Genomic DNA, 16,646 nt, shown 5'->3' with positions numbered 1-16,646 from the left:
TTAGTTCTATTCCAGAATCCCATCCAATATACACATTACATTAAAATATTTTGTCTCCGTAGGCTCAGATATATGTTTTATATCTATGTCTCCCAGTTTGCACCTTGTCTTTTAATTTTCTTTAACAGTCTCTCACAGCAAAAGAACAAATTTATTGTTAGAAAGAAAAATTTAATGTGTCTGGTATATTTTAAAACATCCAAAGCCACAAGGATGAATTTCATTTAATTTCTATTTCTTTTTATTACTTATGGTTATTTTATTATGTTTGAATGAATACCTTTTTTAATATATTCTGTTCTCATAGTATGTGCCTTTGTTTTTCTCTGCAGTTTCTTAATCATGAAATGTCTCTGTATATTGAACAACTGAAAATAGACATTGAGAAAGGAAAAATTAATGACAGTATTTTAAAACTTGAGAAACAAATAAATAAAGAAAAGAAACTAATCCGCAGAGGAAGGACCAAGGGTCTCATCAAAGAACACGAGGTACTACTTAACTGTTGTCATTCGGGAAGTGTTATCCTAAACTGCTAATGTCTTTCCTTAGCCTGGAATGAAATTTGCTCTGACAATTACTGTAACCCTCAGATCCTCTAGAGATTAGCCGTGATGTGATTCAGTTCTAACTAGAGCTTGTGCTTTTTATATTATAGAAGTGAGAAAAATTCAGCATTTAAGTTAATAGCTTATGATTTGTCTTGCTATATCTCAGTGGCATCCGTCCTTGAGATGGTCACCATGACCCTGCTGTGAAGTTTCTACAACTGCTTTTGTGGGGACATTGTGTTCTCAAAGAAGCAGCTTTTGTAAAAGATCAGACTCAGAATCAAAATCCTCCAGGGCAAATCTCATGGTTATTTTTTGGTTTCCATTAAATTTGGGGGAGGGATGGGGTGGAGGAGGGCAGACCCATCAATGGTCAGGGGTTACTCCTGGCTCTGCACTCAAGAATTACTTCTGGCTGTGCTCAGAGTTCACACAGGATGCTGGAGATCAAATCTGGCTTGGCCACATGCAAGACAAGTGCCCTTCCCAGTGGCTTCCATCTTATCTAGTAGCTTCTGTGTGCTGGACAGGATTGGCCTCTCTTCATTTCTTTTAAACTCTCTGCTTCTCTCCAAATATCAGTCTCTCTTGCTTTCCCTTACTATCATTTTTATTAATTTTTTTTTGGAGGAGGGAAGCTTCTTTTTCGTGTCCATGAATTTTCCTTTTTCAATTGTGTTATCTTCATGTTTTCATTTGGGAGTCTTTATTCTTGATTGAGTTCCTGCTTCCTCTGGATGAATTTAGCTACCTGGGGCTTAACTTCTTTACTGATCTACACTTTCTTCTTTGTCTCCAACTGAGATACTGCTACCCCTTGCAAATGTCTTCTTTTCAGCTTAATTCAAGGATATCACCAGTGTGCTTCAGACCCCTCATCTTCAGTTTGCCCAAAACCAAACAGAGGTCTTTCAGAGTTTCTTTCCTCTTGTATATTCTGACCATAGAAGACATTGCTCTCCCCATAGAAGCTGCCTTTGCTTCCGGGCCCTTTCCTTCCCACCTGCCCTTACCGGAGTCAGATGCCTTTCTTATCTCTTACTCTCTAAACACATCTGCTGCTTTTCATTCCTTCCTAAGTTGTTCCACTTCCCTTGGCCTTGGATTTTTTTCCCAGTGTGAGGAAGGGGTCTGATCTTCCAGACCCCTTGTTAGACTGAACATTTTGAATTTTTCTCCTTTCTTAAAAAGCTACACAGGTCCATTAGAGTCTGACCCAGAATGTTCCAACAGTATCATTTCTCCTGTGTACGTTCATCCACACGAGATCATCTGTCCTTTCTGGTCATCTGGGGCATTGCCTGTTCTAGCTCTTTCTTTTCCTAAGAATGATCTTTTCTTGAAGAATTTGACCTCATTCTCACCACAGCTAGCTCAGATGGTCCCTTTCTTGAAGTAGGTTTTCGCTTACTCCTTAATTAAAGCACATAATTGCTCCATTATAACACATGTCACAGTACATGCTGATTATTATTTTCCAAATACAAGTAAATTATTGAACCAGGGAGATACTATAGAGTTTGTCAAGATATTTGTCTTACATGCGGCTGGCCCCTCTATGCATATGGTTCCCTGAGCTTTACCAGGAGTGATCCCTGAGCACAAAGGTAGAAGTAAGCCTTGAGCACTGTTGCATGTGACCCCCCCAAACCAAAACCCAAACAAGTTATTATTTTATTTGTTTATTTGGGGGCCACACCTGCCAATGCTCAGGGGTTACTCCTGGCTCTGCACTCAGAAATGCTTGGGGGACTAGCGGGGATGCTGGGAGTTGAACCCAGGTCAGACACAAACAAGGCAAATGCTCAACCTGCTGTACTATCTCTCTTACCCCTACCCCTATTATTTTATTTTTTAAATTAAAGTAATGGTTTACAAGTCAAGACAAAAGGCATATTTTGGGGGTGCAGTTTCATAACTCCTTCCAATATATGCCCCCCAGTCAGCCTTCTGACTATCCCCCTGTCAGCCCTCTCCTTCTGTTTTCTGCAGCCTTCGTTTTACGGTCAGACCGAGGGGTTTGTTTTCACTGGGCTTTGTGTATTTCCTTTCCGTGTTTCTTTATATGCCTCATATTGGTGAGTTTACTTCTGACTTATTCATTTAGCATGATTGTCTCTGCTTCCATATTGTCCCAAGTGGCAAGACTTTATTTTGTCTTATAATGGTATTCTGCCACATGTCTACCACATGTATAAGCCTCATTTACTTTGTCTTCAGTTGCGAGGCCCTTGGATAGTTTCTCTGCCTTTACAACTGTAAAGAGCACTGCAGTTTGGGCTCATTACTGTGTGACTGCTGGAGGGTTTCCCAGCACCCTCTCTGTCTCTGCATAGTCATTAGACAAAGACAGAATAACAGGAAAGAAGCCATGCAAATTTAATTCACACAAGAAAATTCTCTTGATCACTTGACTTCCCGTTAATCGTTGATTTGCTCGAGTGGGTGCCAGTAACGTCTCCATTTGTCCCTGTCGCGTGCTAGTGTAGCCCAATGGCGTGTGTTCGCTCTAGGAACATGAAGAGCCTCAAACCGATCGTTCATGATCTTGATGAAGAAGTCTGACCATCTGGTAGGTGGGCGGCCACGCGGTCTTTTGACATCCCGTGGAATCCAGTCGGTAACAGCTCTAGTCCAGTGGTCATATTTAAATCTCATTACGTGACCAGCCCATCTGATTTTTGACACCTTGGCAAACGATACAGCGTCCCTGTTCTTGATCATCGATGGAGGTCGGAACTCCAGATTCTTTCTCTCATTTGAGTGAAACATGATACTCCAAGCATAGCTCTTTCAGTTCCTCTTTGGGAGACCCGATTAGCATTCTCATCCTGTTTGAGTAGGGCTCAGGTCTCTGAGGTGTATGTTAATGCAGGTAGAACAGTGGAATCAAAGAGATGTGCCTGGAGCCCGAGGTTCTTCGTCCTCTTAGCTATTTCTTCGACGCTCTTGAAGGCGTTCCAAGCCGCTCTCTTCCTCCTGCGCAGCTTGGGTGCCAGGTCATTTGTCATGTTGACCTCTCGACCCAGGTACACATAGCTGTTGCATTCGGAGATGGTCGTTCCGTTGAAAGCGAATGGGGCATCAGGAACGAGACTGTTTCTCATAAACATTGTCTTCGTAAGATTCAGCTGGAGTCCTACCTTTCCACACTCACGGTCAAAGTCGGCCAGCATTTGTGCCGCTTGGCTGATGTTTGGTGTTATTAAAACAATGTCATCAGCAAAGCGGAGATGGTGTAGTTGCCAACCATCTATCTTCATTCCCATTCAAGAAAATTAAAAAAAAAAAAGGAACTAGAGGAGGAAACTGTGATACCTTTCGTATAACAAATTATAAATAAGAGCTAATAAATTTGTGAGGAACTAACAAGGTAAAAAGGTAAAAAGTAGCAAATGCAGAAGAAATGACTAGAGGGATAAAGTTAGTTTAGCCCAGTTTATCCGCAGTTTTTTTTTTCTTTGGCGCCCTCTCTGGGCCAACAATAGTTCATCTCTGACGAAAGGAGACTGTTTCCTTCCTGGAGGCAAAAAATGGAGGAACTTTCCCCCTACTTACTGCTACTTACTAAAAATTTATCTTTTGATGGAAGTAACACTAGTTTATCACGTAATGTAGATCACAGGCATGCAGCCCTTTAAATCCATGTCTGCCTATCTTAATTGCCTTCAGCTCAGAATAGCTTTGATGTCCAGTTTTGGGGTGGCAGTTTGCTTTCTTTTTTTACTAGCTTCCTCTAGGGCTCATTTCCTCATCTTTGTGCATCTGGGTGTGATGGCCATCTCCCTACCAGACACTCCTCAGAGTGCCTATAAAAAGCCTGTTTTGCCATAGCCTCACACGCCTACCTGTTCACTTCCAAATCCTCTGGGCTAACTGCTGACTCACTTAAAGCATGTTTCCTGCTCTGCTTCCTCACCTCAGGCCTGCTTCTCCCAGGAGGGCTCTCTGAACCAGCTTGAGCACCACATGGAAGTTCTGCGGGAGCTGTGTGATGAGCTGACTTCTCCCAAGAGCCAACAGGAAGTGAGGCGGGTGCTGAGAGACTTCGAGCAGAAGCTTGGAAGGCTCCGGAAGTGTGCTGCTGAGATCCAAGGGACGCTGCGACCCATACTGGGGGACACTTACAAAATCAAGTCAGTGTTTTGTATTCTGACCCTTCTAAATGTTAGGAGACAAACCCTATTGCAAAATCAAGTGTCATAGATCCAATTTCTTCTCTGTGGGGCTTCCTTTTTTTTTTCTTCATCTATTTTAATATGCAACTTTCATTTCTTCCTAGGGGGACCGCAGGCACATCTGAGAAAGAAGGAAAAAATGCCCACAGTGAGGTGCCAGCTGCAGAGTCAGATCCTCAGCCACAAACTGAAAAGGTGTTACATGCAGATAAGTTACATGAGCAGTGAACCCAAGGGAACAGGCCATGTGTGCACTAATCTACTTCTCATCCTTGGTTTTAATGATGTGATGGTATCAGCTGAAAATTTCTACTAAAATAATGCTTTTCCAAGAATTAGAATACAACCAACCAAAGCTACAGCAAATGTAGCTGCCACTTGCACTCAAGATGGAAATAATTCTTTGAAAAGGAGCTGTTTTTTGAACCAGTCTGAAAACAGTCTGGACACATTACAATAAAGGGCCCAGGAGATTGAGTCTCATCTGCATAGATGCCTCAGCTTCATTGAGAAGAGCGAGTTCATATATCATTTTCATTTGTGTTTTTCTTGTTTTAATATCTTTTACGTTCCTGAGAAATGGAATTTCTGGATACTTGTGTTATAGACAAGTGAGCACTAACTCGCTCTCAATGCCAGGATGGGCAGCCAGAGGTGTGGGGAAGAAGGCGGGTGGATTTATTTTCAGAGGTCTGCTTCCGTCCGCTTTTGACTGTAGATGCTTTGTAGTCCCAGACAGAACACTAGGGGCTTGGGATAGCTCCTTTACCACACGGACATTGCAAGAGGCGGGTGAGATTTAACCTAATAATCTCCTCTAAGGCCTTGGAAAGACATTTCTCTAAGTTGAAACTTCAAATGAATTGTATTATCTCTTGCTTTTAGGGTTTAGGAGTCAGGGTTATACTTTTATATAATAAAGTATTCATCTTTTCCAGATCATTAAGTATATTGAAGATAATTATATTTACTATTTTGCATTTTGGGTAGGCATTGGAATCTAATAAGGACTTTAGCCTGGAGTCAAACATTCCACAAGAAGAAGGCATTATGAAGGATGAAAAGGATCAAAATGCATTTATAAAGAGTTTACTAGAAAGGTAAACTTCTGTTTCTGTTTTTAGGCCACGTGCAATGGTGCTCCTGGCTTGCTCCTGGCTTGTCACTCAGAGATCATTCTGGGCAGGCTCTGGGGACCGTCTGGGGTGCTGGGGATTGAACCTGGTCCAACTGCCTGCCAAGCAGGCACCCTTCCCACTGTTCTGTCACTCCAACTCTAAAATACTGGTCTCTTTCTCTTTCCTTTTGGTTTTTAGAACAGATCTGACAGTGTTCAGGACTTACTCCTGGCTCTGCATTCTGGGATCACTCTTGTGGTGCTCTGGAAACCATATGTAGTGTTGGGGATCAAACCTGGGATAACCACATGCAAACACCCTGCCTGATGTACTGTTTCCAGCCTGTAGACAGGAAAACTTTTTTAAGCACTGGAAAAATATGATTTACGTATTTGAGCCAGTGAGGTAGTACAGGGTTAAGACTCTTATCTGCAAGTGGTTGACTCTGGTTTAATCCTTGATACCACATGTGGACCCCCAAGCACTTCTAGGAGTGAGTGACTTTGAAGCACAGAACCAGGAGCAGTCCCCTGAGTACTCCCAGGTATGATCCACCCTTCCTTCCTGCACTCCCACATAGAAAACAATCAGAAACTTGCACCAAAAGTCTTTTGTCAATGCGAACATGCTCTGTTTTTTGTTTTGTTGTTTGTTTTCCTTTTTGGCCATACTAGCAATTCTTAGGTCTTATTCTTGGTTCTGAGCTCAGGGTACACTCCTGATGGGGCTATATTTTCTTAGTATGTGGGTTGATCACTTTAACAGAAAAAAAATCCCTGGAATTCCCTTATGATATTAGAAATTAAATATAACATTTGGTCTTTCTTTAAAAATATTAGATAATATTGCATTAAATTTTACAGGTATGATATACACAGAGAAAGTCTCTCTCATCAACTTACAAGTAATGAATGCAGAGTTACTTCTGATTTCCTTTGTGGTAAGGAATGGAGTAGTAGTTTTCTCCAGGACAAACTCACTGACCTCCAGGTAATTTCTGAAAATAGTATTTTGATAGTTTCTTCTTTTGTTAGAAAATAAAAGGCATCATATTGGCTCACCATTTTTATTGACATGACACATACTAGGTATTTCCCCAAATTTTTTTTTGTTGAATTGCAATTTTAATGTCTCTTAATCCAAAACGTAAATTTGCCTTCAAGTTCCAAATGCAGGAGAGATTTCGATTCATGGTTCTCCTGTCACTTATGTTCTTCTTTGGTACTTTGAATCTTGTGGGCTTGAAGAGTTTTTGATTGCTTGGGATGGGGATGAAGGCTTCAGACAAGACGATGTGTTTATTATGTATCATGGGAAACTTTTTCTCAAAGTAGTTCTAATATTGTAAAGGTCTCTTTACCAGTTATTTCTGACACAAATGTTGTACACACTGTTAAGTCAATATTCATAATTATCCTCACCACTTTGGTCTTAAATGTTATAAAGTTAAAACCTAACAGCTGAGATTAAATTTAAACCCAATGCCAAAGTATCATGCAGACAGAAATGTCTAGAATTGACATACAAAGTGCATGTTATCTCCCTATTCATTGAATTATTCAGTGTTCAACCATAAGGGTCACCATCAAGACATTTGCCATTGATAAGGATACATAAGCAAACAATAATGCATTTTGGTTGTTTTGGTACATATATTCCTCACTCATTACTATCAGAAGGAATGTCTGTGATGGAGCACAGAATTGGTTTAAGAATTTTCATCAGTATCATGATTGCTACTGAGAACTATATTACACATGCCCTAAGTGTATACAACTCAGCGTGCAGTCACATTAGCTCCTTTATTATTATTATTATTATTTTTGCTTTATTTAAATACCATGACTTACAAAGTTGTTCAAAATACAATACAGTTGTTTCAGGTATTGAATATTCCAACCACGAATGTGCCCTTCCCTCTACCAATATCTCTAATTTCCCATCCACCCCAAGCCTACTCCCTTAGCAGGCACTAATTAATTTACTTTATATTGCTTATTGCAACATATATCTCATAACGGTACTGCAAAAGTCGTCGCCTAAGAATTTACTGAGCTGTTAGGTGTGAGTTGGAACCTTCTATGTTATTGTCTTTATCCATTGACCTTATTTGGATTCTACTTGATTTTTTTCGTGTAGTTTTCTTGTTTCTCCTGACCTCTCAGTTCTGTGAAGTTTGGACTCGTTGCCACATATGCAGCTGTATGCTTTGGGGGCTTTGGAGCTGGGACATCAGCTGCAGGTGTCTCTCTGACCTCTGAAGGTCCTGAAGCTGGGCCATCTCCCTGACAGGGGCAGGAGCTGGATGTGGATGAATGGACTGCTGGGTCTTTGGCAAGGCTGGAACTGTTTGCCCTGTTCCTGCCTAAGGTCCAGAGATTTTGGCCCAGTGGCGGAAGCGACCTGATCATTCTGGAATAACTCAGCTGCTGGTGTCTCTCTCATATCAACTGCTTTAAAAGAAGTTCTACCAATGTCCTAAAAACATTTCCTCACCCTCCCCCACTATTAAAAGTTGCACAAAGGTGTAAAGATATTACATACAGAAATCTTAGAAGATACCACAAGAAACAAAGCAAAAACCTTATTCTTGATAATAGAAAATATATTATTTGAGATCTCTCACTCCAGTTTTTTCTTATGTATTTCTTCACATTCTTGTCTCCACAATAAAATGCATTCTTTATTTTACTTCTTAAAATGTGGGCTGGAACAATAGCACAGCAGGTAGGGCGTTTGCCTTGCACACGACTGACCCGGGTTCGATTCCTCCATCCCTCTCAGAGAGCCCGGCAAGCTACCAAGAGCATCCTGGCCACACAGCAGGGCCTGGCAAGCTCCCCATGCTGTATTCAATATGCCAAAAACAGTAACAATAAGTCTCACAATGGAGACGTTACTGGTGCCTGCTCAAGCAAATCGATGAACAATGGAGGACAGTGAAACAGTGCTACTGATTAAAAAAAATAGGCCAATTATGTGTCTATTTGAAGGCCATTTAATCACTATTGTTTTCTTACTCTAACATTAACAATAAGCTATGCTCAGTATTCATTCCAGTCACTTATCATATTGAGCAAGTAGTTACATTATCTATCTGATATTGGGATTAAGGTCGGGGCAGGCAGTATAGGGTGTTTTCATGTCAAATGATGGATGATATTCTGCAGAGCCGTCTGTGGAAATTTTGCATTTTGCTCAGGAGCTACTGAAATAACCAGTCTTGTAGTGAGCTCTCTTGTAAACTCTACAGATTGTAAAGCTTACAATAAGTCTCACAATGGAGACGTTACTGGTGCATGCTCAAGCAAATCAATGAACAATAAAGGACAGTGAAACAGTGCTACTGATTAAAAAAATAGGCCAATTATGTGTCTATTTGAAGGCTATTTAATCACTATTGTTTTCTTACTCTAACATTAACAATAAGCTATGCTCAGTATTCATTCCAGTCACTTATCATATTGAGCTAGTAGTTACATTTGCCTTATTTTGAAGACAATCTTTGAATGATTTATGTAGGGTGACACTTTTACCTTATGCTTGGAAGTGAACCCCACACAAACCCACTGGGTGGAGAAAAGGGCTTTATCCTCCAATATTCTCCAATATTTCCCAGTTATCTTCTTTTACGATGTCAGTTCCTAAGTCATATTCTACCATCTGGCTCCTGTCTATTTCCCGTCTGAATAAGCAAAATTCCTTACATTAAAGGGTCTGTTGTTCAAATGATGGATTTAACATATTTTCATCACAATTAAGAAATTGTTTGAGACCATACTTCTGTGACTGAATAATGAGTTTGTTAGAAAAGCTACACTAATCCTCAGGGAAATGAGAGCAAATTAAACTGATGAGTACTCAGTAGGATTCTGTAGCAGTGCCTTTTTTTTTTTTTAAGTACCAGGATAAGAATCTGGAATAGTCTAGAATGTTAATGTTTAATTATGTCATAAATTAATTTCACATCTCATTTAGTAGAAGTGGTGCTGGTTCACCCCAGTTTTAGTTTATGAGAAACAATGATTTGTGATTTACAGGAAGGAGAATTATTTTTTTGACATCTCTTTCTGATTGTATTTTTTCTCTGCATCTAACTATGAAGAAGGAAGTCTGGATTCTTTCAAAGCCACAGTGTGGGTTCCCTTGTCTGCACTGAGTTATTATCATTGCCCCCTGAAAGATTATTTATAGATACTTGATCATATTTCTTAATGTATTTTCATGTGAAATTTTGTGTTCATGTCCCTAGTTGATCAGTGTCTGATTTTGATCGTGTTTATGCGTGTATGCATGCACACTCATTTTCTTTTTCCTTTTTCTTTTGTTTCCTTTTTGGTTTTTGAGCCATTCCTGGCTTTACTTAGGGCTTACACCTGATTCTGTGCTTAGGGATCACTCCTAGCATGGCTCAGGGATCTCTATATAGTACTGAGGATCGATCCTGGGTTGGCTGTGTGCAAGGCAAGCACCCTCTCTGCTGAAGTATCTTTCCAGCTTCGAGTGTCTCATGTTGAAAAAAACAGAATCATCACACCTATCAATCCATGAGCTGATCAATGAATTTTTGTGTTTAATTCAGATCTTAAAACATGAAACTGATGTTTGCTGGGAAGAGTTTGAAACCACTTCATTGAAGTTAGAAGAATTTGTGAGTGACGTAGACAAACAGTATTTCCTTAAAACAAGAGAAACATTAAAGGAAAAAGAAAATGAATTCCAGAATAATCTTATTTCCAGGTATAGTTCTGAAATTTATTCACCAATAACTTACTAATTTCTTAACTAGACTTGTACTGTGCTAAAATATATTATTGCATTTCATTGTTACAACCGTGAGACTAACTGCTGTTATGTTGACCTTTTACCTATGAGGAAACCAATAGTTGGGAAGGTTGTATTTTAAGCTGGACATACCTGTTGTCTGAGATTTTAGTGGGTCTTAAAGTCAGTGCTTTCCAAAGACTGCCACTTTCTTCCCATTTCTCCCCTTAGACATGAATTGGACCTTGTTGCATAATTTATCTAGACCTTGATCTCCTCATATCTAAATTGAGTGTGCTATTATGTGTCCGCACTGCATATTTCCATTTTATATAGGAGGAAACAGGGATCCCCAGTCTGTTATTTTAAGTATGTACGAGTCACACTTTTCAATTTATTATCTATCTTTGAACTCTTCTAATTTTGAACTCTAAATTTTATTGTAATTATACTAATAATTAATACGCTTCCTTTGTCATCAAAGCAAAGTTAAATTATGTTTAGTATTTTGTTCAGAAGATAAGTATGTTTTATAATAATTTTCCTTGAAGGGTGCTGCCTATTAAACTGTTAAGTGTACTTGGATACAGCCATGAATTCAATTTTTGACATTTTGGATTGCTGGGTTTGGATTTAAATGCAGTGATCGGTACACACCATAATATGCATTCTTTTGGGAGACCTCCCAACCAGTGCTCAGGAAGCTTGGGGGCCACTTGACCAACTGGGTCAGATACTTCTTGGTGCTGGAGGCCCAGGATGACACCTGATGAGGTATAATTAGTTATACCTGGTGGTGTTGGAGATCACCAGGGCTATACCTCGTGTTGTTTGGGGTACCAGGTCTTGGGGTCCTAATGCATACTAGACACGTGCCTTAGACCACTGAGCTATCCTCTCACCTAACTCCCTATGAATTCTTATTAGATGACCATTTTCTCTTCTAGAAAGCATCACGACATTAATATATTTTGTAGGCTGCCTTTCTGCTATGTGTTTCCCTTGTGTCTCATTATTTTTCACCCAGATTGGAGTCTTTGAAGACTGTGCAACATATTATATTACCTCTAGAGGAGGAATATTTCCTTATTTGTGACTCAGACCTGCTCCTCCAAGAAGTGGGCATTCAAGAATTCCAACTCACTAATGCTGATGGCCTTTATCAAAACCTGAGGGTAAATATAAGTTCCTGCATGTTATCTATAAAATAATTTTTCAGATATTTATGGATTTTACACCAATCATTTATATTTAAAACATAAGTGGTGATAGAAAAATCTTTAATAATGCAGACTTTTTTGTATCTCAACTCTTTAATTCTTTGCAAATTTAGAAGTAGGAATCTGGGTTAAAGAGCAAAGTATTTTCTTGATTGTAGGCTTGCTTTATGAATGGGTTCTGCAAAGCTGAAGACTTTATTTATTTATTTATTTTGGTTTTTGGGTCACACCCGACTATGCACAAGGGTTACTCCTGGCTTTGCACTCAGAAATTACCCTTGGCGGTGCTCTGGGGGAATGCTGGGAATCGAACCCGGGTCGGCCGTGTGCAAGGCAAATACCCTACCCGCTGTGCTATCACTTCAGCCCCAAAGCTGAAGACTTTAATACATACTAAATCCATATGCTCAAATAGCATTTCTTCAATTTACTTATTTGATATCTCATTTTAATAAAAGTATTGGTTTTAGTTTTTAGATTACAAAATTTCAGATGTCTTCGTGAGTCAGTCTCTATTTTCATTGAGTGGTAGATTTATAGGCTTGGTTTTGAAACATCAGGAGTATCAGATAATGAAACAGTTGGATTATCTGATTATTTGTAATTAAAATATTTCCTTCTGTTGAATCTGTCTGCCTTGGTTAAACTGAGAAGCAGTTTTTTAGATCAGATCTGATTATATAATTTGAGGCTAGTTTCTCATTCAGTTTGTCTTTTTCCAGCCTCAGTGTTTTTCAGCTTTTCCCCCCTTTATTTTAGTCTATCCAAGATTCCATAGCAAAACAGATGGAAATATGTAAGCATTTGCAACAGTCAGACAACTTGACATTAAAGAAATTACACCCACTAGATCTACAGGCAACACAGAATATTATAGAGAAACACAGAACCCAGCTTGAAGAATTGAACCTCAAAGTACAGATGAGTGAAGATGCCCTCAAAGCCCTTGAAGAACTTTTGGCTTCTTTGAGAACAGCGGAAAGCTCTGTTGAGCTTGGTGCAGTCTCAGTTAACCAAGAGGTACCAGAAAGTACTTTGCTAGTAGGAAATGAGAAAGGAAAAAATCATGAAAAAGACAAAGCCAAGAATTTGGACAAATGTCTAAATATGCTTGAGATCAACTTAAAAAATGTTGACTTGGATAAAAAAACCTCCTGTGAAGAACTTCTTGATCTTGTGTCCAGAAAGTTATCAAAGCCCTGTGACAATTGTACACCAAAGGAACTCAGTGATAAAGACAAATTACTAGAGACTTGTATTTTCACAAGCAATGAACTCCTGAAAAATATCCACGATGTGCACTCTCAGATCAGTAAAATTGGTCTAAAAGACCCTACTGTTCCTGCTGTGAAACAGAGGTAGGTCTCACTCTGGTTCCCATCAGTTTCCATGCCAGACGATGCTCTCCTGTACTTCCGAATAGCTATGAGATGAAGTAAATGCATCGTCTGTCTTTCCGCTTCTGTTTAATTCCCTGGTGTTTCATGTTCAGCATTCTTTTCTGTAGACTTCAAAGACGCTTCCTTTTTTCTGTCTGCCTTTATGCATTGTTGCATATTTCTTTGAACTTGTCATTGCCATAGAGAAAAGGAGTAATGAAATATGTAAAGTAGATGAACTGCTTCTAGTCCTTTTGCTGTAGTGTATTGATGATGATTTTTCTTAATGTGGGAAGACCTAGGAAATGCAGTTATAATGAAGCAATAGGTGTCAGGGGGGAAGGTACACATGGCCCATCTTGTCCCTGCTTCTTCCTTCATGAGTTGGTCTCTTCTCTCAGTGGGCTACAACAGCACTAAGAAGTCACGGGGCATGGGAGTGCATTGAAGAGGTAAGCTAAACTTAGCATTCCTATAGACTGAGTAGAATTGGGGTAAACTAAGGCAGCAGTCTTCTTCATGCATGCTGCTTTTCTATTTTTTCTTCATGATTTTTGGGGGCCACACTTCACTACTCTTGGACTTGTTCTCAGGAGTGTTAGGTCGGGAGTGGGGAAAACAATGCAGTGCCAGGGTTGAATGTGGACCTCCCCCAGGCAAAACATGTATTCCTTTGAGCCATCTCTCTGGCATGATATGACTAGTTTATTTTGGGATATTTGGTGGGGGGGGGGGGGGGGGCGGTTGAGAGGGTCATCCCTGGCTGTGCTGAAGGGACTATAAGCTATGCTGGAGATTAAACCAGAGTCTGCCTCATGCAAGGAAAGTGATCTAGCTCTTGTACTTTCTCTTGGACCCCCAAGAGCTGATATTTTAATGCTACCAATTAGTTTCCCAGGCCTGCAAATGCAAATGTCAGCCAGAGTCAGTACTGTTGAGCTTCCCCACTTCCTCCTGCTTTCTCTTTCCTCCTTTAGTTGCTCAGGTATAAGGTTCTTTCAAGGTTCTTTGCTGAGCAAGCTCTTTTCTCTGACATTTCCTTTCGCTCTCATCAATGGATGCTGATAAATACAGGGCCTAAGTTCTTAATGAGATGCTAAACTAATTACTAATTTATTACAAATTTTGGTGTTAATAGATTTTTACATGGGCTTATAAATAAGAAATACAAGGACTTTAAATAAAAGACTATTAAGAAATAATAAGTTGGTTTAATTTTTACTTTTATTATTAATACAACAAATAAGTATTAGATGCTAGGCACTGTTTTAGGTACTAGAAATATAGCAGTTAACAAAATGCTTAAATTCTTTTCCCCCTGCAGAACTGCCTTTCTAGAGCAGGATGGAAAACATTGGTCCATAGGCCTTAGAAGGCCTGAGAAACCAGGGTCCTGACCCAATCACGTGACAAGACAGACATGCATGCTTCTTGTCAGCTGCCTAAAGCCTGTCAGCCTGTGTTGTATGGACCACAAATGAAGTTATAAAAATAGGAGTAAAATACTCTACATGTTTGATGGTGTCAAACACTGAGAAAAATTAGGCAAGGAAAAGGGTGAGGGTTACAGATCAAATGAAGTTATCAGGACAGCTCTGCTGAGGAAGCAGCTTTGGGTAAAATGGGGAGACAGCTAGACAAATAACTCCCTAAAGGAAGGGCCTTCCAAGCTGAGGAAGCAGTTGGTACAAAGGCCTGGCGTGGGAGTGGGAGTGCTGTGTTTGGGGAGGGGCGGCGGCTGAGAATGTCAACATGAGGGGCAGAGTGTGAAAAGAAGTCTGAAGTCATGAGTATCATGGACTTAGCTTGTGGACCCTGTGACAGTTTTAAAGCTTTTCTGTGAGGGACTTGGAATGTCATCAGAGATCTCTGAGCAAAAGGAAATGATTTCGTTTCCATCATAACAGGTTCTCTATGATGTGTTGAAAATAAACTGTAAGAATCAAGGAAAGTCTGGGTAGCCCATTTTGACCTCATAACAGTCATGCAGGGAAGGCATAATGGTGCCATAGACTAGCGCTTAGGGGTAAAGGGTTAATGTTCTACATGTATTTTGAAGAGAGAGTCTCCCACAGTTGTTGACACATTAGTCACAGGGTGTAGAAGAAACACTGGCTTCAGGAATGATTCCAAGGTTTTCCTGAGTTACTAGAAGAATTCATTACCATAAACTGAAATGAGAGAGACTGAAATTTGTCAGGTGTGGAAGGAAAGGTCGGGTATGGTCTATTTAACTTTTTAATTTTGATTTTGGACTATACCTGGCAGTGCTTTCCTAACTCTGTGCTTAGGGATCACTCCTGGTAGTGCTTTGGGGGCCATATATGGTGCCAGGTGTGAACCTGGGTTGGCCTCAGCAAGGCAGTTGCTTTACTCATTGTACTATCTCTCCGTCCCCAGGTGTGGTCTGTTTTAGAAATAAATGACTTATTTGACAGGCTGGAGTGATAACACAGCGGTAGGGCGTTTGCCTTGCACGCAGCCAGCATGGCCGACCCGAGTTCGATTCCTCCACCCCTCTCGGAGAGCCCGGCAAGCTACCGAGAGTATCTCACCCGCATGGCAGAGCCTGGCAAGCTACCCGTGATGTATTCGATATGCCAAACACAGTGTCAATAAAGTCTCCAATGGAGACGTTACTGGGCCCGCTCGAGCAAAATGATGAACAACGGGAGGACAGTGACAGTGACATGCAAATAGGAATAAGATTTTTAAAAGCAGCCTCAGGTAACAGGATTAAAGTCAGGGTTACAAGTCTACTTTCCAGAGTCACTGACATTTCAGAATGGTACTTAAAGCCATAAGATGGATAGGATGGTCCAAAGTGTGCATTTGGGTAGGCAAGGGAAGAGGCCCATGTTGTATACTGCGGAAAAGTCTGAACAGCACAAGAGATGAAGAGGTACCAATCAAATATACTGAGAAGTGATGATTATAGTAGGAGGAAAATCAGGGAAGTCCAGGGGGTCAAGGGAAAAGATTCAGGTGAGAAGGAAGGCATCAGCTATGGCATGTGCTGCTGGCTACCGCATGAGAACAAGCACTGAGAATAGAATATTGGTTTAGCAACATGGAGGGTATAGAATTCTGATCACAGTTATAGAGGGCAGTTGGAAGTGAAAACATTATGGGAGTGGACTCCAGAGAGAACTAAATGGAAGATGAACAGATCTAGTCAGTATATGATAAAAAGCAATCTAGACCTCAATGAATGGGATCAATCCTGCTAGGATTAGAGTTAAAATCTTTATTTCATGTGACTTCTTTTTGAAATGAGAAAGCTAATAAACAGGGTAAAGTGAAGTTTTCCTTCCTCCTTGGCCCATTTCTATTCCCATATACACACTCTTCCTCTCTATTTTCTCTCATATGCATGGATATACACCCTTTACAAGTATGTCACTGCTTGTGGTACTGTATATTTTATTTTGAAAAC

The 16,646-nt window shown here is 40.2% G+C and overlaps 1 protein-coding gene across 2 annotated transcripts in view; it reads left to right on the top strand.

The window, feature by feature from the left end:
* Window positions 1–16,646, top strand: part of SYNE2 (spectrin repeat containing nuclear envelope protein 2) — a 301,999-nt gene that overhangs the window by 78,944 nt on the left and 206,409 nt on the right. For both annotated transcript variants that reach the window (XM_056133152.1, XM_056133154.1), the window contains exons 22-29: window positions 333–491; window positions 4,476–4,687; window positions 4,834–4,924; window positions 5,720–5,829; window positions 6,711–6,837; window positions 10,430–10,587; window positions 11,639–11,786; window positions 12,591–13,189. In XM_056133152.1, coding sequence (XP_055989127.1) covers window positions 333–491; window positions 4,476–4,687; window positions 4,834–4,924; window positions 5,720–5,829; window positions 6,711–6,837; window positions 10,430–10,587; window positions 11,639–11,786; window positions 12,591–13,189 — 1,604 coding nt within the window. The remainder of the gene's footprint in view (window positions 1–332; window positions 492–4,475; window positions 4,688–4,833; window positions 4,925–5,719; window positions 5,830–6,710; window positions 6,838–10,429; window positions 10,588–11,638; window positions 11,787–12,590; window positions 13,190–16,646) is intronic.

The sequence above is a fragment of the Sorex fumeus genome, unplaced genomic scaffold (genome assembly GCF_029834395.1).
Source record: "Sorex fumeus unplaced genomic scaffold, SorFum_2.1 ptg000098l, whole genome shotgun sequence".
In the NCBI taxonomy this organism is placed as follows: Eukaryota; Metazoa; Chordata; class Mammalia; order Eulipotyphla; family Soricidae; genus Sorex; species Sorex fumeus.
This window is presented reverse-complemented; position numbering and strand designations above follow the sequence as displayed.